The sequence below is a fragment of the Chaetomium strumarium genome (assembly GCF_033439665.1).
Source record: "Chaetomium strumarium strain CBS 333.67 chromosome Unknown B0T15scaffold_7, whole genome shotgun sequence".
Taxonomy (NCBI): domain Eukaryota; kingdom Fungi; phylum Ascomycota; class Sordariomycetes; order Sordariales; family Chaetomiaceae; genus Chaetomium; species Chaetomium strumarium.
In genome coordinates this window covers 2,200,911-2,226,965 of record NW_026944435.1, presented here as the reverse complement: position 1 = coordinate 2,226,965, position 26,055 = coordinate 2,200,911, and the positions used below count along the sequence as shown (strand labels likewise).

Genomic DNA, 26,055 nt, shown 5'->3' with positions numbered 1-26,055 from the left:
AAGCACATATTACATTTTAAATTATTACCTCCATAATACGAAGTACCGGATCCATAGTCACCGTAAGCAGGTGACCTAATCCGGTTATCTCCTCGACAATCATCAACATCTCACCACCTCTTTTCTTCATTCCTCCACCCGGATTTTCCAAGCTCGTGGTTCCCCTGTCACCGACCACTGTGGTGCCTAGTACCGCCATCAAGGTTCCAATTAATAAACATACGGCACAATCCTCCACTTGACAATTTTCTTGTACTTCTCCCAATCCTCGCCATACTTGCGCGAGCACTTCTCGTCATCCCGCCTGTCGCGATGGATGAGCAGCACGGCAAAGTATACGATGTAGAAGTACGTGAAAATCATGCCCCACCCCTTTGCCTCCCCTGGAAGGACCTCCCGGCCGTCAAGCATCTTGATCGCGCCCTTGGCCATGGTGCCCGCCGAGAGGATCGTGTACCCGGCCATTCCTGTCGGCAGGCTGTACGGCCAAGCCTGCAGCCAGTCGCCCAGGTAGTTTATGTGCCTCGCGATGCCCCACCACCCGGAGATGAGCAGACGCGTGCCGGCCTTGGTCTCGATGTACTTGAGATGGGCGACGCTGGGGTCGTTGGGGTTGGTGCGGAAGGCGTTCTTCTGGCTGTTGGACAGGCGGAAGATGGCGAAGCCTGCGACGAGCATGGCGCTGACGGTGGCGAGGCCGAGCGGGCCGAGCGACTGCGGGTGCACGGACAGGTAGCGCGTCTGCTGCGTGTAGAGGAAGGGCACCCAGACCAGGTCGCCGAAGGAGAGCATCAGGCCAAAGCCGTCGGTGGTGATGTCGATGGTGGTCAGGATGGCGGGCTCCATGAAATGGGCGTCGAGGACGTACAGGGCTTGGACCAGGGTGATGAAGACGATGCTGTCGGTGACGAAGCCGAAGGTGCGGTACTGCTTGGCCACGAAAGCGCAGTTGAGCAGGATCCAGCCGGTCAGACCCGGGCGGATCTCCATCCACTCCTTGATGTCGATCTCGCCGATGAGCGGGAGGGTGACACGGGGGTTAAGCTCCCGCCCGATGAACCAGTCGTAGAGCATGTTCCCCGTGACTCCGCCGGCTGCCAGCTCGCGGAACTCGGGATTGCCGGGCTTGACACTGAAGCTGCGGACGTAGACGAACGTCGCGAGAGAGAAGGCGATCAGAATCTTGGCGGTAAGGATTTGCAGGTAGTTGTCTGTAATGAACGTCCACAGCGGGAACTGGGCGCCCTGAGCCAAGGTGCCGGCGGCACAGAGGGCCAGCGTGCACATAGTAGACGCAAAGGCTGCGCTGGTTAGCCAATATGCCAACAACGGTTCTGTGTCTTGAATGGCTAACCATTGAACTTGTACTTCAAGCGCCCGCCGCTTCTCAGCTCCGTTCCCTCAGTCTCCGTCCCCGGCAAGATGCTGTAAAGGACGGCGCTGAAGAGGTAGTATGCCAGGGTCCAACCAGTCGCTTCCCAGCTCGCGAGACCCTTCACTCCATCCTTAGGCCAGCCCACCTCTCTCTTCAGAACGTCAAGGTCGAGCGATTTTGGATGCAGGAGAGACGGCGCGGGGCATCCGGAAATGTCGTTGCAGGCAAATGTGAAGGCGTAGAGCAGCAGGGGCAGGCCGAAGCTGATGGCCGCAGCACCAGGCCTGAAATCTGTTAGCCATCAACCGCATGATGTAGGAGCAGAGATGGAGACACTCACGGGCCGAAGAACTCATAGCCGTGTGTTTTAGACACCGTGACAGCCTGCGCCTTCTTCTTCGGTGCCATTGTTGCTATTGTTGCTGCCGCGGGCGTTTGCTGAAGCTTTGCAGACCGTCCGTCGAATGCTGCGCGAGCCTCTCTTTATGTGCAACAGTCAGACAACCGAGCAACGATTGTGACAGTGCATTCGTAAATCTCTGCGCCGAAGCCAAGGTACGGAATTTCAGTGATCCGGCTCGTTCGATTTGCGTTATTCGAGTTTGATGCTACATGTAGTCGGGACACGCGCGATCCGGATGAGCTGATGTACACAATGTCCAATGACGACAGGAACGGTGGAACTTTTGGCGAAGCCATTACCCCTGTTCTCCCGCGCCTTGGCATTATGGTCCATGCGTCTGGTCGGGGCCGAATTCACTGATTCAGATACCGATACGGCTACCTCATCTCCCCCGATTTCATAGCCACAGGTAGATAGGTACTTCGTACCTCACCATGTGCATGGATCTGGATATATCTCGCTGTTCTATGGTATAATCTGGTCATTATTGTTAGGAAGACTGTTAGCGCGTCTTGTACGGAAGCTTTGCGGTTACCATGCTCAACTCGCGCAAGTGTTCAAGACTTGAAAGAAAGCTGCAGACGGGAGGAATTGAAGAGCCGTCTTGCGCGTCCTGCCAAGCGCCAATCATAATAAGCGGCTCTCTGTGCCGGTGCGACAAGGACAGCTAACGCCCTGCCCGGCATTTCCAACGGTTTCGCGAACCCAGGCGAGCAAGTTGTCCTGTCCAAGACTCAACGGCCTCCCACTTGAGTCGTCAATTGCTCCCTTGCCTCTGTCGAAACGTGTATCCCAGTTCCTCCTTGAATGAGAGGCCCAGTTCCGTGCCCCTCCTTCGCTTAGCGCGACGGCGCGCACCTCGCCCCTCCATCGCGCTGCGGCCACAACAGCTCGACTCAGAATCTCTGCCTTTTCCCTGTTACAACCCGACAATGCTTCTTCGGAGCCCATCGCGGGGTCTTGTCCTCGCGCTTGCTGCGCTGATCAGCATATCTTCCGCTGAAGAACCGGACAAGACCCCCGCAACTGCCACGCCGGTGGTAACACCGTGCGTCGCAACCTCGACCAGCGGCGCATTCTTCGATCTGCGGCCCGACGCGGCAGTCGTTGTCGCAGAGGGAGAGAAGGTGCCGAAGGGCGTGCCTACGGAGGATTATGTGGCCAGGGGGTGGGATTACGGGTATAACTTTACACTCAACATCTGCAACCCGGTCGTAAAGAAGGTGGAGGACATTGTTGGAGTGGACAAGTCGTTATGGAAGAACGTCAGCGCATATTACCAGACGAAGGGGAAGGTCTATTCCTTGGGGTAAGGCTTCCCCACCCCCTGCCGTGTTGCGCTAAAGGCCATGGCGAAGCTAATCATACCCCTTCCAGCCAAAGCTCAGGCGAGCTCGTCCCGAGGGGGCGTAAGCTCGTTCTCCAATACAAAGGGGGCTCACCGTGCGAGGCCCCCGACAAGGGCAAAGACAAGCGCGCCAGCGTGCATGAAGGCGCGAGGTACAAATACCACGAGTACGATGACGAGGACGATAAAGACTGGGTGCCGCCACGCAGCCATGAAGACGACGATGAGGACGATGACGACGACAGGAAGGACAAGGACAAACACGACGAAGAAAAAGAAAAGGAGAAGGAGAAGGAGAAGGAGAAGAACAAGGACGACAAACGCCGCAAATCAGCAACCATCTCGTTCCTCTGCGACCACGACCCAGACACTCCGACCGCCTTCTCCTTCGTCGGCACCGACCCAGAGGAGTGCGCCTACTTCTTCGAGGTCCGCTCGCAGCACGCGTGCGCAGGCGCGGAACCACACAAGCCGGGCAGCGTGGGGCCGGGGAGCGTCTTCGCCATCATCTTCTTCATCGCGGTGCTGGTGTACGTGATGGGCGGCGTCTTCTACCAGCGCACCGTCACGCACGCGCGCGGGTGGCGGCAGTTGCCCAACTACAGCCTGTGGGCGGGCATTTGGAGCTTTGTCAAGGTATGTGTGGACATCATGCCGGTTATTCTTGGGCCGCTGAAGGCCCTGGAGGAACTTGTGTAGAAACGAATTTTTTGCTGACCTTTACCGTCCCAGGACCTGTTCATCATCCTGACGTCGTCATGCGCCAGGATGATCCCGCGGCGGAGGGGCTACCACACATTGTCGGGCTCCCCACGCGGGAGACGCAGGAGCCGGGACGACGAAAACAGGCTGATTGACCAGCTTGACGAGGAATGGGATGATGAAGGGTTGTGAAGCGTTTCTTGCTGGTACGAGCTACGTCTTCGTTTCATATTGTCTTACTTCTGATATTTCTTGGGGTTCTTTCTCGATTCTCTGCTTTGTGACTTGTTGGTATCACCTTTCAAACAGCAGAGCAGTGTGCTGTCAGCGGCCTGGGCTACTCATGAGCCGGTGTTGATCACTTCCGATCATGCTGCTGGGACCCGATTCCCCGAGGTCAACAACGGCCATACTACCAAGTTAATTTCAACATTGGAATCAATCGACGGGAAAAGAGAGAGCGAGGAAATAACAATGGAGCACAATAAAGAAAGAGGATTTAGATGAACTGAAGATACTGTGTCAGCAGCTGCAGCTGTCCGACTGACGGCAATGGCGTATACGAATTATTTTCGCCAGAGGGAGCCAGTATGGGACCGGATGACATATACATCGTAGGAAATGCGATGAGTTAGAGAGCAACCCTCGCTTCGACTTAACATGATGTGTCTGACACTAGTGGTAAGAGTACAGCATAGACTATGTCTTCTCACTCCTTGGACCACCGCCGATGCCCAAGACCAAGCCATTGCCAATCACCCATGGCATGAATCCACCCCTAGGGGGATAAAGCAAGTGGGATTACCGGCAGGCTCTCTAGTTTGCTGTGCATACCAAAGCGAGCCAGCTTGCGGTGTACTATCCCGGTCCCTTGTTGATTCGTCTTTTGATCCGCACAAGCACATCTTGAAAGTGACGTTCGTCCTCTAGCAAGTCCACCCAACCCCGGTCACCGTGATTATGCCTCAATCCTCGAAGGACATACTCCCGCATCTGGCCATCCGGGACCTACTCGCCCAGGCGGAGAAGTTGCCTCCGGAGCCACAGCGCACGGTTGATGTAGTCGTGGAGAGTCCGATCCAACGTCATTGTCCGGAGCTCTTCCCACATCTCGTCGCGGGACGGACAGCAGAGGGCAAAGACATGAGTCCACAGTTCCTTGACGGTCTGGTGCGGAGATCTACTCCCATCGTGGTTGATTGGGTAGTCGCGCTCGTTCTTCAAGCGCCTTCTAATGCCCGTCCCAAGACGCCGAGCGACGATCAAAAAGGCGATGTCCTCGTTGAGGGCGTGCTCCTCGGGACATCTCGCGGCGAGGTCGGCCAGCTCTTCATCCGTGCAGTCCACAAGAGGCTCGAGATGCATTCCGCCGAGCTCTCGGCGGATGAAGGCTTCCCACGAGTGCAAGCCCTTCGGCCCGTGGAGAATAGGCTTCTTGGGGTAGCACGGTACAGGCGGTATCTCATCGAGGGGCTGTGTTGCGGGGTCTTGCGATGTGTCTGTGGCCAGTACAGGCGGTATCCCGTAGAGAGGCTGTGTTGCAAAGGCTTCTGACTTGTCGATTGCCAGTAGAGGTGGTAGCTCGTAGAGAGGCTGTGATGCGAGCTCCGTGAATGTGTCTGTAGCATTCGTGTTGATGTTGGGCAGCGCATCCAGTATCTTATCGAGAGGCTGTGTCGCGAGTTCTTCTGACGTGTCGATTGCCGGTAGCGGTGGTAGCTCGTAGAGAGGCTGTGTTGCAAGGTCTTGTGGTGTGTCGATTGCTAGTACAGGCGGGATCTCGTAGAGAGGGGGTGTTGCGAGCTCCGTGAATGTGCTTGTAGCATCCGTCTCTATGTCGGGCAGCGCATCCGGTATTTCATCGAGAGGCGGTGTCGGGTACACCTGTGATGCGTCTGTGGCAGCCATCTCAAGCCATATTAGAATCTCCCCTGTTAGCGTCTTGCGGAACACGGGGGTTTGCGCACAGTCGTTATTCATCTCAAAGATTTCGGGTCCAGGCCTGGGCAAGAGGGGTCGATAGTGTGAAGTCATCGCTAGAACCCGAGCTAATGTCTGCGTATAATGTATGACGTATAAAGACTGAAGGAGGCAGCGCATGAACCTTGAGAAATAAGGGTTGAATCAATACTCTTCAGGTCTATACAAGTCAAGAGTTCATGAACGTTCAACCGAGGAATCAAAGCACCGTTCAAAGCTTCGAACTCAAGGCAATGGAGGAAAGAGCTGGTGATTCGTTCCTGCCTCCCATACCAACTTGATCGCCAGTTGCGGAGTGTATTGTACCTCCAGGTTTTTTTTTAAAAAAAAAACCACACCAAAAGCGAGAAGCTTTGAAAATCAGAGCCTTCTACCACTCTTGCTGGCCTAGGTTACATGGCGAACGGCTATACCTTTGCGAAGCTAAATCATGCAGACAAGGACGAACAAGGTCCGAGTCTCCGACCTACTTCCCCAGCTCCTTATCAAAGAGTTCTGGAAATAGGGCTTAGTAGCCGAGACTGTATGTCTTCATGATCTCGCTTCAACGATCCTCGCCGCACCGTACATCACTGGTATCTAATCGCAGGTAGTGGAGCGCACGGAAAGGCATAGACGAAGAGAGTATATAGGGTTCTATCTAAGTAAGAGCCAAGGAGCAAATGGTGGTAAGGGGACCACCCTAATATATCCTAGGGAGCGACCCGTGCATAGCAAACGGCCGTTCCGGGGCTCTGGGCATATAGGTTCCGTACCTATATACCCGGCTCCCTTGTGACATATCTCATCGAGTGATACCTACAGGCTACCGGCCCCCGAGTATGGAGGTTCGGTGCTGCAACCAACGAAGCCATGAGAACGTCTACTTTGGTTCACAGGCATTTCCGGGTTAGTTTGACGTTAGCTGCTATGACTTGCACCCCAACGTAGGATGTATCACACTTTCAGGAATCTGAGAGGCATATTTGGTGTGGTCTTCGGGTGGACCTTCAACATGTCAACCATATACGGCAGACCTGGCAATACGCCCGCCCCGTACCTGCAACATGGGTATTGGATCGGGCCTTACAGACATTACCAAATCCAAAGTACGCTTACCTGGATCGGGGTCCGGCGACTATGTGTTATAGTTGACCAAAAACGATTTTGGAAGGTTAGGGTTATTAGTCGCATTCAAATTGCTGGTCGGTGCTGATCTAGTAGTAATGTATCAGGCTAGGGTCGCGACGCCACACGGCTCGTGACACGAGACTGTCCACCTGACGTAAACATTGGATGGAATCGAACCTCTGAAACTGCGGCCCTAGAAGAAATGAGCCGAAGCCCCTAAGAACAGCTGTCAGGTTCATTTGTGGCCCCCAGTAAGCGTAGACGACAATGCTGGGTCACGTGATGCATTCTGGGTTTCGAACATCTCGCCCTCGTCGATTGCCCCTCATATTCCAGGAAAACACCTTGTGCCGTGGTTTGGGCTGCTGTTTTTGGCAGGCGGGTGGCCTCAGGTTTCAGAAGTCTAAACCACCTCAATAAATACTGTATGTATGTATGTACATGTCGGGCGGGGCACATGTTCTGCAGCGGAACGAGTGGGAACGCCCAGCCGCGGTACCATTAACAGCAATTGAGCTTCACGAGATTTACTACCGTAGCAATAGTCGACTACCACTACCACCTGATCGTGCCGATAGCACGATAGTCAACATTGTCGTTACAGAGGAACGACAGCGCAACTTCTGCGAATTCTTTCGAGACCCCAATTGTCACGATTAGAAGACCCTTCTCCAAGCACTTTCCTAGGAGGAGAAGGGCAGTGCCAACGCATTTGCTCACTAGTTTATGCGCAGACAAGGTCTAGAATCGAAAGCTTAGCAACACTCCAAAGATATCTTCGAGACCTGTCGGCACTGTACCACAGGTTCAAAGGCTTCCATCCCGACAAACGTGTAAGGTGCTGGCCCTGTGGCAACTGCAGACAGGCGCACAATGAATTCTTGTTTTACCTTAGTTAACTCCCTAGATTATACAAAATGCCAGCTGTCCAAAACCGCCCCTGTCCGACAGAGCTATTGCCCGAAATTGCTCTTTCCAAATCCACAGCTGCGCATAAAAGCCCAGCTAGCCCAGAGTCCACATTCGACCCGGACGTGGACGAGAGAACACGGTGGACTCAGGACTTGGAACCAGATCCGGCGTTGGGGACGAAAATGGCGAAGTGACCACGCGACTTCAGGGTGCGTCCATACACGAACAGATAAACAGGACGAGAGGCCTTTGAAAAGATCTCTGGGGTTGACCGAAGTGCGAGAAGGGAACGAAGCTGCAGGTATTCCATGGGCAAAGGGCAGTGAGACGTAGACGAAGGTGTTTGGGCCGGGTGGATGGTGGGAGAGCGAGGGGGGATTCAGTCGGAGAGGTCTGGGTCACTTATACCCGTTCACGGTGAAACGGATCTATGACCCTGTCGCAATACAAGCGCGCTGAATCTCGCCGTGTCGCTACTTTGAGATTGCCTAGGCGCTGAGAGTGGATTCCTGGTCTGTAAATGAGGTGGTGTGAAACCAGGGAGACAGGCAACTTGACCAACGCAGTCACGGTTCTGGTGAGCAGCGGCAGGATTCGGTTTCCTCTCGCCACGCTTGGAGTATGCACAAGAAGTCAGAGCGGCCTCCAGCACGAAGCTGATAGGATGTCAGTCATCCGTTTCGGAGGGTATCAGAGCAGTTCACAATGAGGGCAGCAATGCCGCGACATGGGTCTCGCGGGAGAATGCCGGGACCGCTGTCTAGGCGCGCGGCTCTTGGATTGATTGGCGATGATTTGAGAACTTGTGGGTCTTGTTGGTTGCAGACTACTTTCCAGGACGCCACGAAAATCAAGCAATCGCGCGCTTATATCAAGCAATCGGCGGCGCGGGTCGAGCATAGCGGTGGCCGCGTGCACCGGCACGGCTGGTCTGAGAATTCGGGGGGCTTCATTAGTCATACGTCAAGATACAACACATCAACCGGGGTCGAGTGTCCTAATTTCAAGACCAAGAAATGCTTCGCAAGCCGCTCACATCCCAAGAACTCGAGGTGCTGTATGCTTAAGTACAAGGGTCTCTACATCTGGTACAGTTGGCCTGCGGCCTGCACACTGTCGGGAGTGCAAGCCACCTACTGACCGGTGCAACTTTGAGCAATACCATGCGGATCTGTGCCGCTGGGTCTATCCTCGGCCGCGCAAGTCAGCCCGTACGTCTGTTGCTCCCTCCATCTGGCCAAGGTTCGCGGTGCCGGGGACATTTTGCTCTTCGCTGGAGTCTGGCAGGGTAGCTGGGGGACTCAAACAGCGGCAATGCATCTCATTGACAGTAGATCTCAACCAAAGGGGAAAGCAAGCCAACCCGCAGTTCCTGCGCTTGTGCGCCAGCCGTCCCATCCATCTCGTCCGTCGTCATAGAGACGCGTCGAGCTCTCCCAGCTGCTCTGATCAGACTTTTGAGAACGCACCATCATGGGCATCGGGAGTTCCAATACTGTTCAACGGCCTCAAAAGCGTCGAGCTCGTGCTCGGTTGGGTGAAGCACCTTGTCTAGCCACCCGGCATCTCTCCACTCGTCGCCGTAGGGTCCGACAATCATGGCTTTGCAGTATTCCCAATAGTCAGGGTACCAGCCAGCCTGTGCCCAGTCTACAATCCCCGATACACCGAATCGGCCTCCGTTCGGAGAGCGGAGAACAAGGATGTTGCCAAGATGGGGGTCTGCATGGGTGAGACAAATTCGTGCTGTATCTGGTAGCAAGGGCCGGAAAAGGTCTTCGTCTCTGTCTTCAAGGGGGTTCCGAGCTTCAGAGATGTATTGGACAAAGTCGTGAAACTCTCGAGGACTCGTGAATGGCCCTTTGTGCTGATCTGGGCTAAAATAGATGTCTTGGACGGGTCCTTGGTTCAGGGAACCTACAGAATGAGTCAAGAGACGGACCAGCAGGTAGGTTTGATAGCACGTACCAATGAACGGGATAGTAGAGCTCAGCTCCACCGATCTCAAGCGCCCTGCGATGTCTGCAAGTTGCTGGGTGACGGAGGCATTGTCTTCGTGGCTGAGAGTCTCCCACACCTCTCGGAGTGTCTGGCCAAGGAGGAAACTCATGTAGATAAAATTTGACTCGTGACCCGAATCGCGCGTCGACCTCCAGCCGAACACCTCGGGGGGGAATCTCGGAGGAGAGCACCCTGTTGATGAACCGCAATGCCAATGCTTCCTCCAAGGAGACTCGGGAGGGGTGGCCAAACTTGACCAACAAACCTGGGCCTTCAAACTCCGGGAAGTGTCGGACTCCGTCGTAGCCCGATGGCACGCCACTTGCGTCCAGCACCTCCTGTGGACTCGGTAGCCTTCGATGGATGGGCGCGCCGTCGTCCTCGGTTCTGAAGAAGGATGAATCCAGGAAGTCATATTGGGTGAGCGATACGTCGGGCAGCATGGACAACACTCTCTCCAACATTCCGGTTTTCGCCTGGCCCGCGGGAGTGTGATTATTTCGATGGCGTAGTTCGAGTGCGCAATAATCAATCTGGACTCTGGGCGGGTTGGGGAACCGCCGATAGGAAGTGAGTGATCCTGGACTAAAGAAGCGCAGCAAACAAAGGTGAGCGGTCAGATAACTGGAATGATCGAGCTCAGGTAGTTAGTGAAGCGGTGGTTTGAACTTGATTGTTTGAGGTTGAGGCCGGACTGAGCGCCCAGGCCCCAGGGAGCTAGTCGAGGGTACGAGATGGTGGTCCGAGCGCGGGGCCTGACCGGCAGACTGGCGAAACAGCGCGAGCTCAGAGGCTTCTCCCTCCATACCTAAATAACCGCTTTCGAAGATACTCGGTTGTTCCCAGCCCTCCGCAGAGCGTAACTTATTTAGTGGAGATTCCGGTGCAACACCCCTCGCTGCGTTGCGCTCGCTATTCATCGATCTACATCACACCACACTCTCAACACCCACCATCATCATGGGCCGCTGGTCGCATCTCGACACCGACGAGGAGCGCCTGCCCGAGGGGATGACCCGGGTAGCCTACGACGCCGACACACAGATTTACACCTACCGCGACAGCGATGGCAGCTACTGGGAGGGCGCGCCAGGGGTTCGCTACGGCAAGCTGCACCGAGTGCAGTCAGAAGCCCCGCCACTGCCAAGCGTCACCCTCGACAGCGAGGGGGAGTACGACGACGACGACTACTACCACGATTCCGACTCCGACGACCTGCTCGACGAGAAGACCAACAACTTCTCCGAGAAGGACAATGCCCCGGCTCTCACCCGCCCGGACAAAGCCAAGATCCACCGCAAAGCCCACCCGGCGGGATTGCCAGTGAACAAGACCCTCCCCCGCCCGGACGACGATGCAGACGTGCTTAGCCTCAGCGGCAGCACCATCCGTGGAAGCATCTGCACCACCGCCACCTCATTCTCCGACATCACCAACCCCGAAGGTTCCCAGAGCGGCAGCGGCCTGAAACGCTCCGGCACGCTATCCCGCCTCGCCCGCTTCTTATCCTCATCATCGTCAACGTCGTCCTCCAGGCGGGATTCGGCCGGCCTTCGCCGCGCCGCAACCGTAGGCGGGAGATCCTCGGGTGCGGCAGATCACCACCGACAAGGTACTAGCTTCAACCCTAGCCCCAAGTCAGCCTAAATTCTTGAGTGAAACCTTAGAACTAATTTTGAAACCAGTGAGACGGGGCGAGGATGCAAGGCTGTCAAGGGCCGCGTCAACCGCTAGTGGTGAGACTGTGGTAGAGCAGAACCGGTGGCCGCGGCCGAGACCGGGGACTACCAACGCGCCGCGGAAGAGGGCGACCACTTTCGATGAGATCCTTGGGGGGATGTGATTGATTCAGAGGCGTAAGGGGGAGTTCCAGATGGGGATGTGATGAGGATACGAGTTCAACATTTTTCTTTTTAGCTTGAAATTGGGTTGGCATTTAAGGTCTCTTAGCATCTTGGGATTGGGCATTTGGGTTCTTCTGCTCCTCATTGTTTTACTATCTTCATCTCCTGTCTCTTTGCTAAGAGTACCAAGATAGGAACAAACAGCGCGCCATTCAAGGCAGGATAGCGTCAGAAGGATCACTGTTCTATTGACCATAAACTTCCAGGGTCACTCTTCCCCTGGCGTAAGCTTCCTATCTCTTTCGCAAATGAGGATAATAAAGGAGTAAAAAATGAAACTATAGAAGCCATAAGAATAAGCTAATAACAGGTTAATCAGAAGATTATTACGGAAAGTAAGTTACGGATAGCGTAGTTAAAAGGCACATCGATACCCGGCAAAAGTGATGGGGCTCAATCGGGGATCGAACCCGAGACCTCGCACATGACTTGTTTTCAAGTCTGGGTGGAACCCGAAGCGCGAATCATACCACTAGACCATTGAGCCAATTGTGATAGCCATGGCTGCAAGTTTAACCCTAAGAGGCTATTCGTCGTTCCCTCATTCATCATTCCAGTAGTATTCTGTTACTGTTGTTGAGGTAGAGTAATTCTCGTCTTTGCCTGCCGGTTGGCCCAACTGCTGTTTTATTGACTATTACCTAGGCCATTGTGGCTCCTCCCGTTCGAAGCTCGAAGTTCGATGTTATACCATCATATCAGGGCCCTACTATCGAATACCGACTGATCATATTATTCACAGTAGCTATGTTCTTTACTGTAGTTCAACCACCAAGTTTGGAATTCGTCTTCCGGGAGACGAGCGCTGATAATTTGGCATACTACACGCTTGCAGGCTCGTATGAAGCTATAACGTGTAGCTGGTACTGACCGACTCGGTATCACAATACAACTGATACACACAACAGCAGATTGCACTTATGTAATGCAGGTGTTATTCACAGTTGCAAAAGATCAAACTATGTACAAGAATTTGTCTGTTTCACAAGTTGCCCCGCCTGTTGGGTCATGTGCTGTGTCGGCCTTAGACTTGCTCTAGCAGGACTCAACCGAGACTCAGAGCGACACCCTTTCCTTACCGACTTGGAAGCTAGAGGCACTGCGAGTAGTGAGGAGGCGAGACAGCGCTGCAGGTCGAACCGGACTAACATACGCGGGACGTTAGCATCATCGCCATTGATAGGTATGGGCGGTGGGTAAAATAAAAAAAAAAATAAAATAAAAAAAATATAAACAAACAGAACTTACAGCACAGCTGGTGCACCCAGAGTAGCCCGTGCCGCCGCACTGGCCGTACTTGGCAACAGCGCACCCGCCCGAGCCACCACCGCCGCCGGGCGCCGAGGTAGCCGAGGGCGAGGACGTGGGCTTCGGCGCGGTTGCGGACGGCCCGGACCCGACGGCGCAGGTCGACTCGCAGCCGGTGCAGCCGCTGCCGGCGGGCTTGGTGGAGCCACCGGCATAGACGGACGGGCCGGGGGCGACGTAGGTCGACATGGCGGCGTGGATGTTGACCTGGATGCCCGGGTCGCTGGCCTTGTAGGCCCCCGGGAAGAGCACGGTGGCCGGGCTGGCGGTGCCCGTGCCGCCCGTGACGGTGAGCTGGTAGCACGTCATGTACAGCTGGGCGCCGCCGGGGCTGCCGGCCGTGTGCAGGGCGATGACCTCGGCGCGCAGCAGGTAGTCGCCGTCGGGCAGGTCGGCGGGGATCTTGACGTTCATCTTGCCGCAGCACTTGTTGAGGTCCTTGACGCCCCAGAAGTCGTCGTCGCCGGACCCGCCCGACGGGTTCTTGGCCCACGTGTCCTGGAAGATCTTGAACCAGCCTGTCGAGCCGTCGGCCGAGGCCGCGTCCGACACCTTGGTCATGTACACCATCAGGGGCCCGTAGTGGGCGCCGCCGATGGCCTCGCTGGAGCACGAGCGGTCACCGGGTTGCTGAGGATGTGTGTTAGTTTTGAACTTCTGAGAAGCCCGGAAAGGGGGTGAGAAAACGAGCGGGTGCGAACCTGGTGCATCTCAACGGTGACAGTCGAGCCGGCCTTGACGGGGCACTTGGCACCGGGACGAGTGCCGATGACATTGCACCGGACATCGTTGGAAGCCACATTGGTGACCGGGGAGTTGGAAGCCGGCAGGCGGGCACACTGCGAGCCGTAGTCGACGCCGTCAACCCAGAGTTGCTGGAAGGTTGCGTGGGCCGACGCGTTCTGGGCCCAGAGGGCTGCCAGGGCGGCAATGGTGAGCGACTTCATCGTGGCGGCTGCTGAGCTGGAGGGATCCGAGTTGGCGAGGATGGAGGAGCGCGGAAGCCAGCGGTGATGTTTGAAACGGCCATCGACTCGACCTTTATATGTATGCTCCGTACAGCGCCATTTCGGCCCTGTTTCCTGGAATCCTGAATCCCCATACCTACCAAACCAAGCCGCGCCGACGATTCCTATTCTGCGCTGGCAGCGACCGCCACGGTCTGTTACAGCTCCGTCGGTCCTCCAATTTCGATTCAGTTCCGGCCGAGTCCCACGGGCTGGGCCGCTCGGCGACACTCGCGAGAACCCCGTGAACACAATCGGGCGTGGTTCTCCACATGGATGCGACCCAAGGCTTGATCCGGGGTGTGTGAAGCCATTCGAAACCGGGCACTGTGGTAGGGACAATTGGTGGATTCGCACTCGGTTAATATGCTGGATAAATTTGATGCGGCAATGCGGAATGGAAGTGCCGTGTGTAACGGTCCCAGCAACCCGGCCAGCGGCGGACGACGTCCCGTCCCAATTTTGGAATGACGGCTTTCCTGGAAATGGACCAGGGGAATCGCAGGTTTGCCAAGTCTCTGGAAATCGTGGGAACGTCAGCTCTTGGCGGGAGACCACAAAGACAATAAATGGACGACAAGCTGGCCTGGTTTTGGGGGGCTTGATAGTTGGGTTGAGGTTCTAGAAGGCTGGTTCACTAGGTTGGCTGCCATTTGTTGCGAAGTGCAGGTTTCGCGGCCACGCACTCCATCGAGCATCCCTTTCCGGAGCCGGAACAAACCATGACACGTCCCGCCAAGAGGCCGGGCCGACAAGGCGGAACGGACAGCAGAATGTGGTGGCGAGGTGGAAGCCATGCCGAGCCGCAGCTAAATGCAAGGTGGTTAAAAGATCTGGCATCCGCAGATCAGGAACTTGGTCTACCTGCGGTGGAAGACATTGGAAGGATCAATGAGATCGTGCTCTGACTGTCACTGTGCACTTGATCTCCATGCTCGATTAACACAGGTATCGCTTTTGAGTTCCCTTACCTGTTAAGTACCTTAGTGAGAGGATAGTAGTATAACACTGAACAGCTTGAGAAAGCAATTCCACTCTTAGAAGGGAAGCGATCAGTGACGAATTCAACCATCCAGGGTCGGCGAGCAGCTGCCCCTCAGCCTTACTGCTATTTATCTACATGTAGCCAAAGCAAACGGTTCAAACCATGACCCATCGAGACTGCTGGCTTGAGTGCCGATGTGCTGCCTGCTGAGCGAGACTGGTGATCTCGGCGTTATTAGCAGGCGGCCATGCGGCATATCGGGCCCGCATGGCGGTCTCACTCTCGGGTGGATAACCCTCCTCTTTTCTCTCTGGTCCAGTCCTCGCCTGTGAGTTCAACATAAAACTGGTGGAGCTTGTAGTGGCCCTCCTGTTGCGTAGTGAGCGACGTCTTCCTGCAGCAGGCATAAATACCCGAGGTTTTGTCTCATTCATCAGGTGAAAGAAGTGGCAACAGTACTTTTCTTCCTGAGGTGATCCGGTACAGTATTAGCCAACATCCCTTGGAGAGCGGTCAGACAACAAAGGAAGGGTAAGGTAAGTTTGTTATGGAAACAGCTTTCCCTTGGCAGGAGTAAGAGACGGCATCCCCCTTCGATAGCTACCTAAGGTATGCAGCCAGGGGAAAGAAAGCGGACTTATTCTGCCTCACATAATGATGATTTACCTTATACCTATAGAGATGGCCTTTTAGGACAATAATGGTTGGGGACTGTATCCCATGTTTCCGCCTCGGCCCTCGTCTCCCCTTCCTTACGACTAGTAGCTTCTTGCCTTTGGGGATGGGGTTTTACATGGGCTATACTCCGGATGGACCAAGTCTCATACTCCAAAAACGCCATCTCTTGACTCTTGAACAAAGTCCTGTCCATTTCATGTAATTGGCGGCACACGTTCTGGTGACAAACATAAAACGACAGGGGCAGCACAAACCTTAATGCAAGTGCCCCGGGCTAGTGACCACGCAAGCTATATGTCCGAACCGAGATGATCAGGACTGAAGCAAACGGCGTGAGCACACTCTACATAAAATCTCTCCACGTCGGGATGTGTTCGGTTCACCGTCAAGGAACAAGATCTCCACTGAGACTTTGTATATATGGAATCCTCAACCTCAACCACTCTTGGCTATTTACTACCCTGCCCACATCTTGCTTTCAACGCCCACTCTGCGCCATCGTTGGCAGTTGAGTGCTCTTTCCCCTTATCGTTCAACTTCCCCCCTCCCAAGAAGGCGTTTGCTGATAACATGAGCCTCATGCGTAAAGCCAGGTAGCCAGCCATTTAGACGCGCTGTGCGCTGCACGCGTAACCAGCCATGGCCCGCGAACGACACGCTCGACGCGCTGGAAGGCCCTCCCTAATCGGCGTATCTGAGTCCTCCAGAGAACTTCGGAACTCCGGCTATACTCCGGTCCCAGCTCGCGCCGACTTTGGCGTTTCCATTCAGTGCCTGCCCATCACAGAAAGCTCCTTCTTCTTCTCTGACCAGAACACATCACGAACAAGACAAACTTCCCACGTATTTCCACCGATCTGGAAGCCAACACACAACAAACAAACCCAACCACTCACTGCCCAAGCAATCTCCGCAACGATGACGGCGTCGATGGAGCTCAAGGGATTCCCTTCTCTCAAGCCTGCCTTTGTGGTCAAGGCGAAGATCGGGAACGTCAGTCCCATTGGTATGTTTGCCCTCTTTCCTCTCTCTCCATTTGCCATTCACTTCTTTCTTCCCAACGTCACTCTCTGACTGACAATCAACTCATCAGGTACCATCCATACTGGCCAGAGCGCCATCCACTTTGTACGCTGAGTCGCTCGCTGTTTCCAACCGATGTCTTTGCGTTACCGCGACAGGAGCATTCGACTAATGCTGAAACCCAATTTAACCAGGAGGTCGCTCACGGCACCATCGAGAGCGTGCCCGGCTTTGCGCCGGCTTTCAACGGCATCCTCACGTTCGGCGCCGACTGGTTCACCATGGACCATGACAGGCAACATGCGCGTGTTGACATCCGGTTGATCGCAAAGTATGTTCTAGGTTTAGTTTTTGCTTTTTTTTCTTACCTTTCTCCTGCCGGCCCAAAAGCTGACTTAGTGGGTGCGCGTGTGCACTGTGCAGAACTGAGAAGGGCCATACTCTGGACATCCGCAGCGGCGGCGTGATGGAGATGTCTCGGTCCGTGGAGAAGATCTTCTTACTGGATCCCGATGCGAAGACCACTCGGTTTGGCTTCTCAAGTGAGTACTTAACCTAGGAACTACTTTCTGTTTTTCTCCCCCTTGCACATGTGGACTGACAAACCTTGGGTTCTTCTGTACCAGCTTCGTGGGTGACTCTGAATGTCAGCGACCGGTCGCTCAAGGCGTTGGAGAATGGCACCTTTGTCGGCAACTCGCGCATGATCGTGGACCAGTCCCGTGGCGTCACGGTTGAGGCCAGGTACTCGCTCGTGGTTCCCTCTACTTCTGAGGAGTGAAGTTCTGGGGGGCTGCTGCAACGGGCTGTGTCGAGGCTATGGCTATCGTTGGGTCGGCACCGGTCTTCGAAGGGGTTTTCAAAGGTGTTTTCATGTGTTTAGTCCATCGGTGGAGGAGAGTCACAATGGAGTTACTGGCATCGGGACCACGCGGATCTCGGGAGCTATCTCATTGACAGAGATGTAGCCTCTCAGGAGTGCTGCTGGCTTGAATGGTGAGGCCGCCCTTTATGGAATCTCGATATTTGAAGCACTTATCCAAGGACTCTCTGTTTCTGCAAAAAAAGTGACCGGGTGTGCTTCCCCAAATGTTGTGCCTACGGTTGCTGCTTTCCTCGTGCATTTCACCCCCACCATGGTAAATAGCATCCAGGAAAGGGATACCGGACCTTGGAGGTTATACTCCTGATGACCGACTTTAGTAGCGATACAGCGGGCCGACAGGACATGATCTCCTAATGAAGGAAGGTCGGTCACTGGCAGTGTGCTTGGGATATCTAAGCCGCTGTCTAGGTAATTACTACGTAGGCTCGGTAGGCAGGCTACCTGTTTATCAGACTAATGAAAATGATTTATAGATTACAATTACTCCCCTTTAACCCAAAGAGTAACAAGTCTTCTTCTACCTTGGGAGTGCCCACCAACTGTCATCCCCTGTTACGTAGAATCTGCTCCTTTCCCCACTCTCACTTTACCTTCTCTCTTTCCCCTTCCAAGTTAGTAATATCCTAAAAGCAAGAACAAGGAAAAAGAATCACCGAGCAACCCAGAACCCACCAACCCCCAAAACCCGATCCCTCCCTGCCCTATCCTCCTCCCCACCCCCGCGAATGCCCACCCGATGCTGCAGCGGCACCACCACCTTCGAGATGGTGGTCTGCACCCGCGCCATACCGGGCACCATCCCCATCCCCTTCTTCACCTGGCCCTCCACCTCCATCACCTTCTCAAGGACATCATCATCATCCTCGTGCTGTTGCTGCTGTCTCAGTCTCAGAAGGGTAGCGCCGGGCCGCCAGTTCTCGCGCTCGTCTGAGAGGCTCACCAGGGTGAGGCAGATGTCTCGTGAGCAGGCATCTAGCGGCCTTTCGCGAAGAGGAGAGAGGTGCGGGGGGAAGAGGGGTGGTGGTGGTGGAAGGGGGATGGGTCGGAGGAGACCCATTATTAGCGTTTTGAGGGTGAGGCCGAGGAGGAGGGATCGGTCGGGTGAAGAGCTGGTAGTGTGGTTGTTGCTGAGATTTGTGCCGGTGCCGGTGGTGCCTGTGGTGCCTGTAACTGTAAAGTTGAGGAGATGGATTGTTACTTCTGGTTTGGGAAGAACGGAGGGGCGGGTATGTGCGCTGGGCGCGATGGTTATGATCGCTTCGTGCCACTGCCTTTTTTGCCATGGAGGGGAGTAAGGTTCGAGGTTGGGGTTCCGCGGGTCTTGTTGCTTCTTGGGCGGCACGACCTGCGCCCAGCCAAAGTAGACGCCCTTTAGGCGGTACCGGATCTCGTCGGGCACGCCGGCCAGGTTGGCGGTGGGCATGCCCAGCTCGGCCTGGCTGCGGCCCGTGCCGGCGACGACCTTGCCCTGGAACTCGAGCGGGAACGGCGGTTCTGGGCCGGAGTCGGGCCCGATGGCGTGGATGCCCGTGGCGTTGCTGTCTGCCTGGAGGACGGCGCGTGCTACGTGGGCCTGGTGGGCAACGTGGAAGGCCCGGTCGCGCTCGGCGTCCCGTTCGGCAGATCGCTCGTTCAACTCGTCCGCGACGAGGCTGCCGACAGTCTCGGCCACCAGGCCGGGACGGACTTTGTCGAGCACGGCTTGCACCGGTTCTTTGACTGGGGCTGTGTATTTATCGACGGCGGTCGTGGCCACCACGGATGCCACGAAGACGCCCATTTCCAGGGGCAGGGTGCTCAGCGAGGCACCGCGGAACACGCTCGAGTCTGCCGAGGCGCTGGCGACGCGGAAGATGGGACTGGTGCAGAGAGTCTTGCACCGAGACTTGCTCTCGCTGCTTTCGAACGGCGTGCCCTTGCCGGTGCAGAGGATGAGACGGAAGTACCCGTCGTCCGAGGCTTCGGGGATTCGGATGACATGCGTCTCCCGCGGGACGTGGGCCTTCTTGTGGCCCTTGTCCTTGAGCAACTTCTTCGCAGCCTTGCCAATGTCCCGCTGCCAGGTGCGCTCCGTGTCTGGGGGCAGCTGGTCCACGTGCACTTGCGTCGAGGGTGTCACATGCAGCCAGTCGTCGGTGGCGTTGAAGAAAGCCTTGATCTTCATCCCGCTGTCGCCCGAGAAGCCGCGTTGCTGCAGCCACAGCGTGCGGTCATTCGGGAGCGGATGATCGGGCGAGCTGAAGATGGTAATGGCAACCGACGTGGTTGGTCCGCGGTAGAAGATCAGCGGCGGCGAGTGGCGGAGGATGGTGTAGTGCTTTGTCGACTCGGTCGGATGCGGTATCAGTCCGCCTGCAAAGTGGCGTGCTTCGGAGAGGGCGGCCTGAACAAAACTCTTCTTGCTGTCGCTGATGCCGGGGCCGAAAGTCGCGGCAGGCACTGGCGCAGCAGCATTAAATGGGCTGGGCGGCTGAGAGTCTGTTGCGAAGCGCGAGAGCTCGGGCATGCTAGTTTGTGGGCGCAGGCGGTGGCCCGGAACCTGCAGGAGCGATGGCTCTGCGCCGCGGGAAACCGGCCTGGTTGGCAACTGCGTGTCGAGCCGGAGTCTGTCTCCGGCCGGCCGGTCCGGAAGTGGGGGCGGCCTTTTGACGAATTCCGGGTCCGGAACGGGGCCAACGGGTGGTTGCGGAGTGGCAACTGGCTTCCGCCTGATCTGCAGCGACGCCGGCACCTCCATCTTCCCTTCACTGGAGGAAAGCAAGGGTAGGAAGAGGGACGCATCAAAAACCGTTCTACAGTTTACAACCACCCCCGACCCATCTCCATGGGGAGGTCACTTTAGCTTCTAAGATTGAATTGCAATGCGATCAGGAAACAGAAGTCCCTTACAGATATAAGCCCCTTTTCGCTCGGCATTGTGGGGCGGAGGAACAGGCTCAATTTCAGAGACAAAACACACTAACCCGCAGTGATGAGAACAGCAGAGGAACAAGGCGACTTTGATACCCAGGTGAGGCAGCCGTGATTCAAAACGGAGATCGGACTGGGTGTGCTCACCCAGCTTACTGTGGTATGATGGGTAATAAAAACCTCCATGCGGGGTACCCTCGCTGATTCAGGCAATGATACCCGCTTATTTCTACACTAAATATACCAAACCACTAGCTAGTATTTTGTATGCATCCCGTTGGCTGCAATAACAGCTTTGCAGCGCTCTGGCATTGAGGCCAACAGCTGCTTCAAGTAGTCGTCCGGCAATGCCTCCCAAGCCTCCTTAACATATTCGCGAAGCTTGTCATACGAGGGCCTTTCTTCAAGGCCATACCGGTCTTCAATCCAGTCCTTCATCCAATTCCAATAGGACTCAATTGGGTTCAAGTCTGGTGAGAAAGGTGGCCACTCTATCATAACAATGCCTCTCTCCCTAAGATCCTCCTTCGTCTCTGCAGCTATATGCCCTAGAGCACTATCTTGCATCAAGATTAGATCTTCACCAAGCTATGCCTTATATATCTATATCCAGCTATGAATAATAGGGACAGTTCGTGCACGGTACGTCTCAGCGTTGATCTTCCCCTAGTCCTTTTCCCAAAAGAGTCCAGGGCCTTTACCTAAGCTAGAGAAGCAACCCTAGAACATCCAGCCTCCTTTATATTAATGCTTTTCCACAATGCAAGTAGGATCCCACTATTCGCCTTGCCGCCGGGTAACATATTGCTTCCGATATAGCCCGCCAGTAACCCAAGTCTCATCGGTCCAAAGGATCTTTGCCTATTGTTTAAGGGTCCAATGTTTATACTCTTACGCCTAAGCTAAACGGAGTTGCCAGGTTCGTTCGGTAATCGGTAGCTTCTTATAAGCAACTCGCCGGCGGAAGCCGAGTCGATAAAGGGCATGCTTGATCACCCAAACGCCGAAGACCCCAGCGAAGATGATAGCCGAGAGTTCGAGGAAGCCCATTCGACGAGTCTTTTTGCTGGAACAAACAAACTGAATAAGCTCTTCTTCTTGCTCTGGCGTTAATATCCGAGGCCGGCCAGTACTCTAGTAGGCAGTTGCATCAGGAGCGCGAATTATAGTCCGGATCTAGGCCTTAGTATAGCCAGTGATACGATGGATCTTAGCTTGGCTTTTGGCTATATCGAAGTATAAGACTCGAATGCGTTGGCGTTGTTCGGTAGTCAACTGCTTCGTACCACTTGACCCTTATAGCCGTGCTATTGTATTGCTGGATTGCGTTGACTACGTTGACTACGTTGAGTGCGTCAACTGCGATGACTGCGTTGAGTGCGTTTAACGAGAACGAGATGGCTGTCGAAAAAACAGGGGGCTCGATAAGTTCAGCTGATTGGTCAAAACGCGTCGAGTGTTGTGACCCACAGGTACTTGACTATGGGGTTTTCTTTATGCAGGCGACCACAGTAGTTAGATGATTTTTGACAACTAAAGCAAACCAAGCTTGGGAATGCAGCGAATATAGACTATAGAGCCGGTTGAGTACTCCTTCATCACACGAGTCAACGTAGATGATGGACTTGCCTACTGACTACCAGTGGTGACAACACTATTAACTTCTCCATTCATGGTGACGCGCTCTACTTTGTGAGTACCTACTTAGGCTGAGACAAAGCACAAAGCTTCGGCACTTTTCGGATAACACCCAGCATCCAGTGACTGATCGGTCTGATCTGGAAGTCGCCGGCAGTCATCCGCTAGACCTCGTCTCAAATCTAGGTATAGGTAAGGTATTCTAGAGCCAACCATCTCGGCACTACCACATCCGTATCATATGCTATGCTTGACCTGGAATGCATCAGACTACTCTGGTCACTCTATATGGCCGGTTTGAGAATTGCAGTTTTGTCGACACAATGCGATTGTTCCACTGCAACTCACCACACTGCTACACAGAACAAAGCAATTACTGAACAGCATGACACTACCCACCAACACAATGCAAGGCGTCTGGTACATATAAGAGCCCATCTTCTGCCTGCTCTCGCCAGAGTCACCAGACTCACCACTGGCCCCCCTCACAACCAAAACGAACAAACAACAACAGCTATCATCCCCCCTTACTCCCCACCCCCTCAAGGCCCCCGCCCCCATTTCTCCTCCCTTTTTTTGTTGCATCCAATCCCACAGTGTGAAGAAAAGGAAAAACGACGGAAGGTAGGAGAAAGAGATGTGCCACCAAATCGCCAAACACTTCCTCTGCGTGTGCCCGGACCGCAACAATCCGCAATGCTGCCCACACGCGGCGTGCCTGCGCATCCGCGCCGAAGCCGCCGTCAACGACGGCGGCGGCGGCTTCGTGGGTACCGGGTGGTACACGCGCAGCTCGCCACGCGGCGGGCAGCGCCACCGCGTGTGGGAGCCGTACGCCACCGTGTGGGAGCACTGCGTGGCCTACCAGCTGAAGCACACGACGACGGATAATAAGAAAAGAACCGGCGGGAGGGTGGTGCAGGGTGGGTTTGAGGAGGGTTGTCGGTATACTAGTGCTGGTACTGGTAAGTTGTCGTCTTTGGCTACCTCTGCTCAGGAGGAGAAGAAGAAGGAGGAGGAGGAAGAGGAGGGTGGTGGTGAAGGTGAGGAGGTGAAGGGGAAGGGAAAGGTTGAAATTAGGTGGGAGATGGGGCTGTGTCAGGATTGTTTTGAAGGGCATCGTAATAGTATGCAGGGCCAAGTTGAGGGTGGCAAGGGAGGGTGAAGAGTACTAGGGGAAGGTGGGGAAGCATAGGCAGTGATGGGGACGGGGACTCCGCTGACTTGCGCTCTCTCAGGAACTATTCATGCCGAAGCTACCGCCAAGTGTCTTCTGTTCTCACCTGTGTAGATTCAAAGCAAGTATCTATATACTTCTCAGACCCCGCATAATATGTCATTGCATCTATTGGCACATATCTTTGCGTGATACCTAAACAAACATTGCCGTGGCCTCTTCATTTCCGGTATAACAAATACAGCAGGAGGCCGGCATGCCTGGTCACCTTCAAATACTGCAGTGTATAGAGTTAAGACGCACGGCCAGGAAGCGGCAAGCAGGCTGGGTTGACTCACGTTAGGATCTAGATTTACAGCAATGGGTGCGGAGCATACCTTATTTATGTTTTGATCCATTAAGCACTTCCTCAAAGGCCGGTTCATCCTCCGGCATAACACCACCACCCTACCACCACCCTTCTTCCCCCCACCCACCTCCCCTCCCTCTCCTCCTCGTTGCCGTCATCTATGTAACTAAGGTACATTGCATTAAGATCTCTTTTCAAAGACGTCGAGCGTCAGCTTTGGAGACGTCACACCTTGGGGGATGGTATCCGTGTCGATGAGGGCCGTGTCCGTCGTGGCAGGGCTTGCCTGAGGCTTCTGATTTCATCTCATTTGACCCGGAGGTACTCGAGGTCCTTGACGAAGTCTCGTTCCGTGTAGCAAATCTCCGAAATGATTTCTTGTCTCTTCTTCTCCTGTCGCTTATGCTGTCCGCCACCTCCTTGGGCACGCTGTTGATCCAGAGTTCTGCTCGTCAAATTGATCCATGTCATCTTGGACGAAAGTGAAGCCTCCGACTAGGAAAGGAAGAAGGAGAATCAGGAAGAGCCGGAGCCCGCAACAGATGTCACTTCTCCGGTAGCCTCTACGATACCCGAGTATGCTGACTTGAGAAGCGCCATGATACGGTAAAGTAAGTTATGCTCCTTTCTCTTTTCCATCTGGCGGCTCTGGACGAGCCATGAGCGACGGCGTCTCTGCAGATCCTTGGCGGTATGCCGCCGCCGCCGTAGATGCTCCACGTGGACATTCGTCGGCTTGCCCGGCGCCGTCGACCAGGACTTCTCCTTCCATGGCGACAGGGAGTTCCTGCTGTCATGAAGCCACCAAAGCCGTCGATATCGGGAATGACGGGGACAGCGGCGACGACAGCCTTGATGACAGCAGCGGCGTTGACCATAGCGACGACGTCGCTGTCTGGCTTCTCTCTGACTTCTCCTCATCACTAGAGGCCGAACTCTACACACCGAATTGGTGACAGGTTCGTCTGCGACGAGAACGAGGGCGTCTCGAACCCCTACTCGCGTTCCGGACGTCGCCAGACGAACATGGTCGATGAAGTCAACGACTGGGCGTACAAGTGGTGCACCCACGAGTCCAATCTTGTGAAGCTGCACAATTGGGACCCGAAAGGCGAAGGCGACATTTTAGACGTACTCGGGTAAGAGGTCCCCCTTACTAAATCATCTCCAGGACACGGGGGCTAAGGGCTACCCTTTTGTGGATGCGACGCCTGCGAAGCGACTGACCAAGCAGCCGATTATCGAGACTTACACCAAGTACCAGAAGGGTTATGTAGGTGGCTTTGAGGGAAAAGCAACGCAGACCACGGACCTGGTCATTGAGGGCAGCTGGTAATACGGAACAATTCGATGCCGATTTGTCGCAACTCCCCGAGGAGCATTCGACACAGATATACACGTGCTACGTCGAGCTTCCGTACAACCCAACGCAGATCCAGACCTACCCAAAAGCACCTCATCGAAGAATTAACTCTAGGTTAAAGGCCTATTGTCAACAGGTCAAGGGCAGACGCCTTTTCTGCGTCCAAGCCTTATCCCCAGTTCGGGAAGTTTAATATTAGAGCACTCGCCCAGTCTGTCAACCATTAAGTTTGACGCAGACTATTATGCACTTGTACGCGCCGCCCTGAATTTATGGCAGAGCAGTGTCAGTCCCCATTGGAAGTGCACTATACTCGACCGACGTCCTGTGCTCGGCGACGAGCTGCACAGAAGTGGAATATGTCCGGTTCATTCAAACCCGGACCTTACCGTCCCAATCAACTTTGTGATCATGCGGTAGGTGGCTGTTTACCTTCTGGTCAAGTCCGTCTGGGGTTATGTTTACGCCCTGACACGCATGTAAACCAAAGCAGTACGAATTAACAGCACCTGCCTACCTAGTACCTGGTAACTTGTGCTATATGTTCCAAATCCGTCCCCATTCCCCAGCCCTAAAACCACGACAGATGACGCCTCTGATACACCGTGGGAAAAAAATTAAGTGCAGACCAACCAATGAGCAGGCCGGTCTCGTGGCTGATGGTTGTCAGACCTACATCTTTTGATAGCTAGGTAAGGCACCTAGTCTTCCTGCTTTGCCGGTGCATGCTATTGGGACAACGGGGAAGCAGATAGAGGGGATCTCCGTGTTAACGATTGATCAACAATCGGCTGCTGAAGCGGCCATTGTATCGTCTCAACGTGAGCGATCTAGGCTCTAGGGCTTCCAAAGTGGAGTCTCGTCTTAAGCAGGCCTTGATGCGTACAACGCCGCCGGACAGTTGCATGTGCTTGTATGTGGTACTCATCTGCGACTGCTACTCATGCCGGCCCGGGCGAGGTCGATGGTTCGCTGGGTGAGGGGCTGTAGCCGTGA

At 54.8% G+C, this 26,055-nt stretch overlaps 10 protein-coding genes and 1 non-coding gene across 11 annotated transcripts; 4 read left to right on the top strand and 7 right to left on the bottom strand.

The window, feature by feature from the left end:
• Window position 1: 1 nt before the first annotated feature.
• Window positions 2–2,193, bottom strand: B0T15DRAFT_310743 (delta(14)-sterol reductase like protein). The gene is made up of 3 exons (XM_062863924.1): window positions 1,716–2,193; window positions 1,355–1,659; window positions 2–1,301 (listed from the first exon to the last, which is right to left on the bottom strand). Exons 1-3 carry the CDS (start codon window positions 1,781–1,783, stop codon window positions 211–213), a joined length of 1,464 nt encoding a protein of 487 aa, XP_062718377.1. The 5' UTR covers window positions 1,784–2,193; the 3' UTR covers window positions 2–210.
• Window positions 2,194–2,342: 149 nt separating this feature from the next.
• On the top strand, window positions 2,343–4,470 carry B0T15DRAFT_569753 (mannose-6-phosphate receptor binding domain-containing protein). Its single transcript, XM_062870812.1, has 3 exons — window positions 2,343–3,087; window positions 3,156–3,762; window positions 3,859–4,470. The coding sequence occupies exons 1-3, from the start codon at window positions 2,711–2,713 to the stop codon at window positions 4,018–4,020; spliced, it is 1,146 nt and encodes a 381-aa protein (XP_062718376.1). The 5' UTR covers window positions 2,343–2,710; the 3' UTR covers window positions 4,021–4,470.
• Window positions 4,471–4,746: 276 nt separating this feature from the next.
• B0T15DRAFT_562518 (uncharacterized protein) lies at window positions 4,747–5,862 on the bottom strand (the record flags this gene model as incomplete). Its single annotated transcript, XM_062870580.1, has 1 exon — window positions 4,747–5,862. The coding sequence occupies one exon, from the start codon at window positions 5,860–5,862 to the stop codon at window positions 4,837–4,839; it is 1,026 nt and encodes a 341-aa protein (XP_062718375.1). The 3' UTR covers window positions 4,747–4,836.
• A 3,439-nt stretch (window positions 5,863–9,301) lies between these two features.
• B0T15DRAFT_487659 (uncharacterized protein) lies at window positions 9,302–10,295 on the bottom strand (the record flags this gene model as incomplete). The annotated part of the gene is made up of 3 exons (XM_062866454.1): window positions 9,302–9,747; window positions 9,799–9,980; window positions 10,036–10,295. The coding sequence occupies 3 exons, from the start codon at window positions 10,293–10,295 to the stop codon at window positions 9,302–9,304; spliced, it is 888 nt and encodes a 295-aa protein (XP_062718374.1).
• Window positions 10,296–10,646: 351 nt separating this feature from the next.
• B0T15DRAFT_543323 (uncharacterized protein) lies at window positions 10,647–12,036 on the top strand. Its single transcript, XM_062869983.1, has 2 exons — window positions 10,647–11,443; window positions 11,517–12,036. The coding sequence occupies exons 1-2, from the start codon at window positions 10,792–10,794 to the stop codon at window positions 11,672–11,674; spliced, it is 810 nt and encodes a 269-aa protein (XP_062718372.1). The 5' UTR covers window positions 10,647–10,791; the 3' UTR covers window positions 11,675–12,036.
• On the bottom strand, window positions 11,579–12,036 carry B0T15DRAFT_310687 (uncharacterized protein). Its single transcript, XM_062863923.1, has one exon. It carries the CDS (start codon window positions 11,929–11,931, stop codon window positions 11,680–11,682), a length of 252 nt encoding a protein of 83 aa, XP_062718373.1. The 5' UTR covers window positions 11,932–12,036; the 3' UTR covers window positions 11,579–11,679.
• An 88-nt stretch (window positions 12,037–12,124) lies between these two features.
• B0T15DRAFT_t198 lies at window positions 12,125–12,222 on the bottom strand. The gene has a single exon. It is a non-coding gene; the product is annotated as a tRNA-Pro (tRNA).
• A 421-nt stretch (window positions 12,223–12,643) lies between these two features.
• B0T15DRAFT_310672 (glycoside hydrolase family 61 protein) lies at window positions 12,644–14,288 on the bottom strand. The gene is made up of 3 exons (XM_062863922.1): window positions 13,745–14,288; window positions 12,984–13,673; window positions 12,644–12,879 (listed from the first exon to the last, which is right to left on the bottom strand). Exons 1-3 carry the CDS (start codon window positions 13,988–13,990, stop codon window positions 12,826–12,828), a joined length of 990 nt encoding a protein of 329 aa, XP_062718371.1. The 5' UTR covers window positions 13,991–14,288; the 3' UTR covers window positions 12,644–12,825.
• A 2,343-nt stretch (window positions 14,289–16,631) lies between these two features.
• Window positions 16,632–17,635, top strand: B0T15DRAFT_577662 (uncharacterized protein; the record flags this gene model as incomplete). Its single annotated transcript, XM_062871067.1, has 5 exons — window positions 16,632–16,719; window positions 16,807–16,841; window positions 16,931–17,067; window positions 17,160–17,278; window positions 17,363–17,635. 5 exons carry the CDS (start codon window positions 16,632–16,634, stop codon window positions 17,515–17,517), a joined length of 534 nt encoding a protein of 177 aa, XP_062718370.1. The 3' UTR covers window positions 17,518–17,635.
• A 365-nt stretch (window positions 17,636–18,000) lies between these two features.
• B0T15DRAFT_310650 (uncharacterized protein) lies at window positions 18,001–20,830 on the bottom strand. The gene has a single exon (XM_062863921.1). The coding sequence runs from the start codon at window positions 20,357–20,359 to the stop codon at window positions 18,272–18,274; it is 2,088 nt and encodes a 695-aa protein (XP_062718369.1). The 5' UTR covers window positions 20,360–20,830; the 3' UTR covers window positions 18,001–18,271.
• Window positions 20,831–22,807: 1,977 nt separating this feature from the next.
• Window positions 22,808–23,461, top strand: B0T15DRAFT_514610 (uncharacterized protein; the record flags this gene model as incomplete). The annotated part of the gene is made up of 4 exons (XM_062868135.1): window positions 22,808–23,093; window positions 23,125–23,135; window positions 23,168–23,213; window positions 23,409–23,461. The coding sequence occupies 4 exons, from the start codon at window positions 22,808–22,810 to the stop codon at window positions 23,459–23,461; spliced, it is 396 nt and encodes a 131-aa protein (XP_062718368.1).
• Window positions 23,462–26,055: the final 2,594 nt, after the last annotated feature.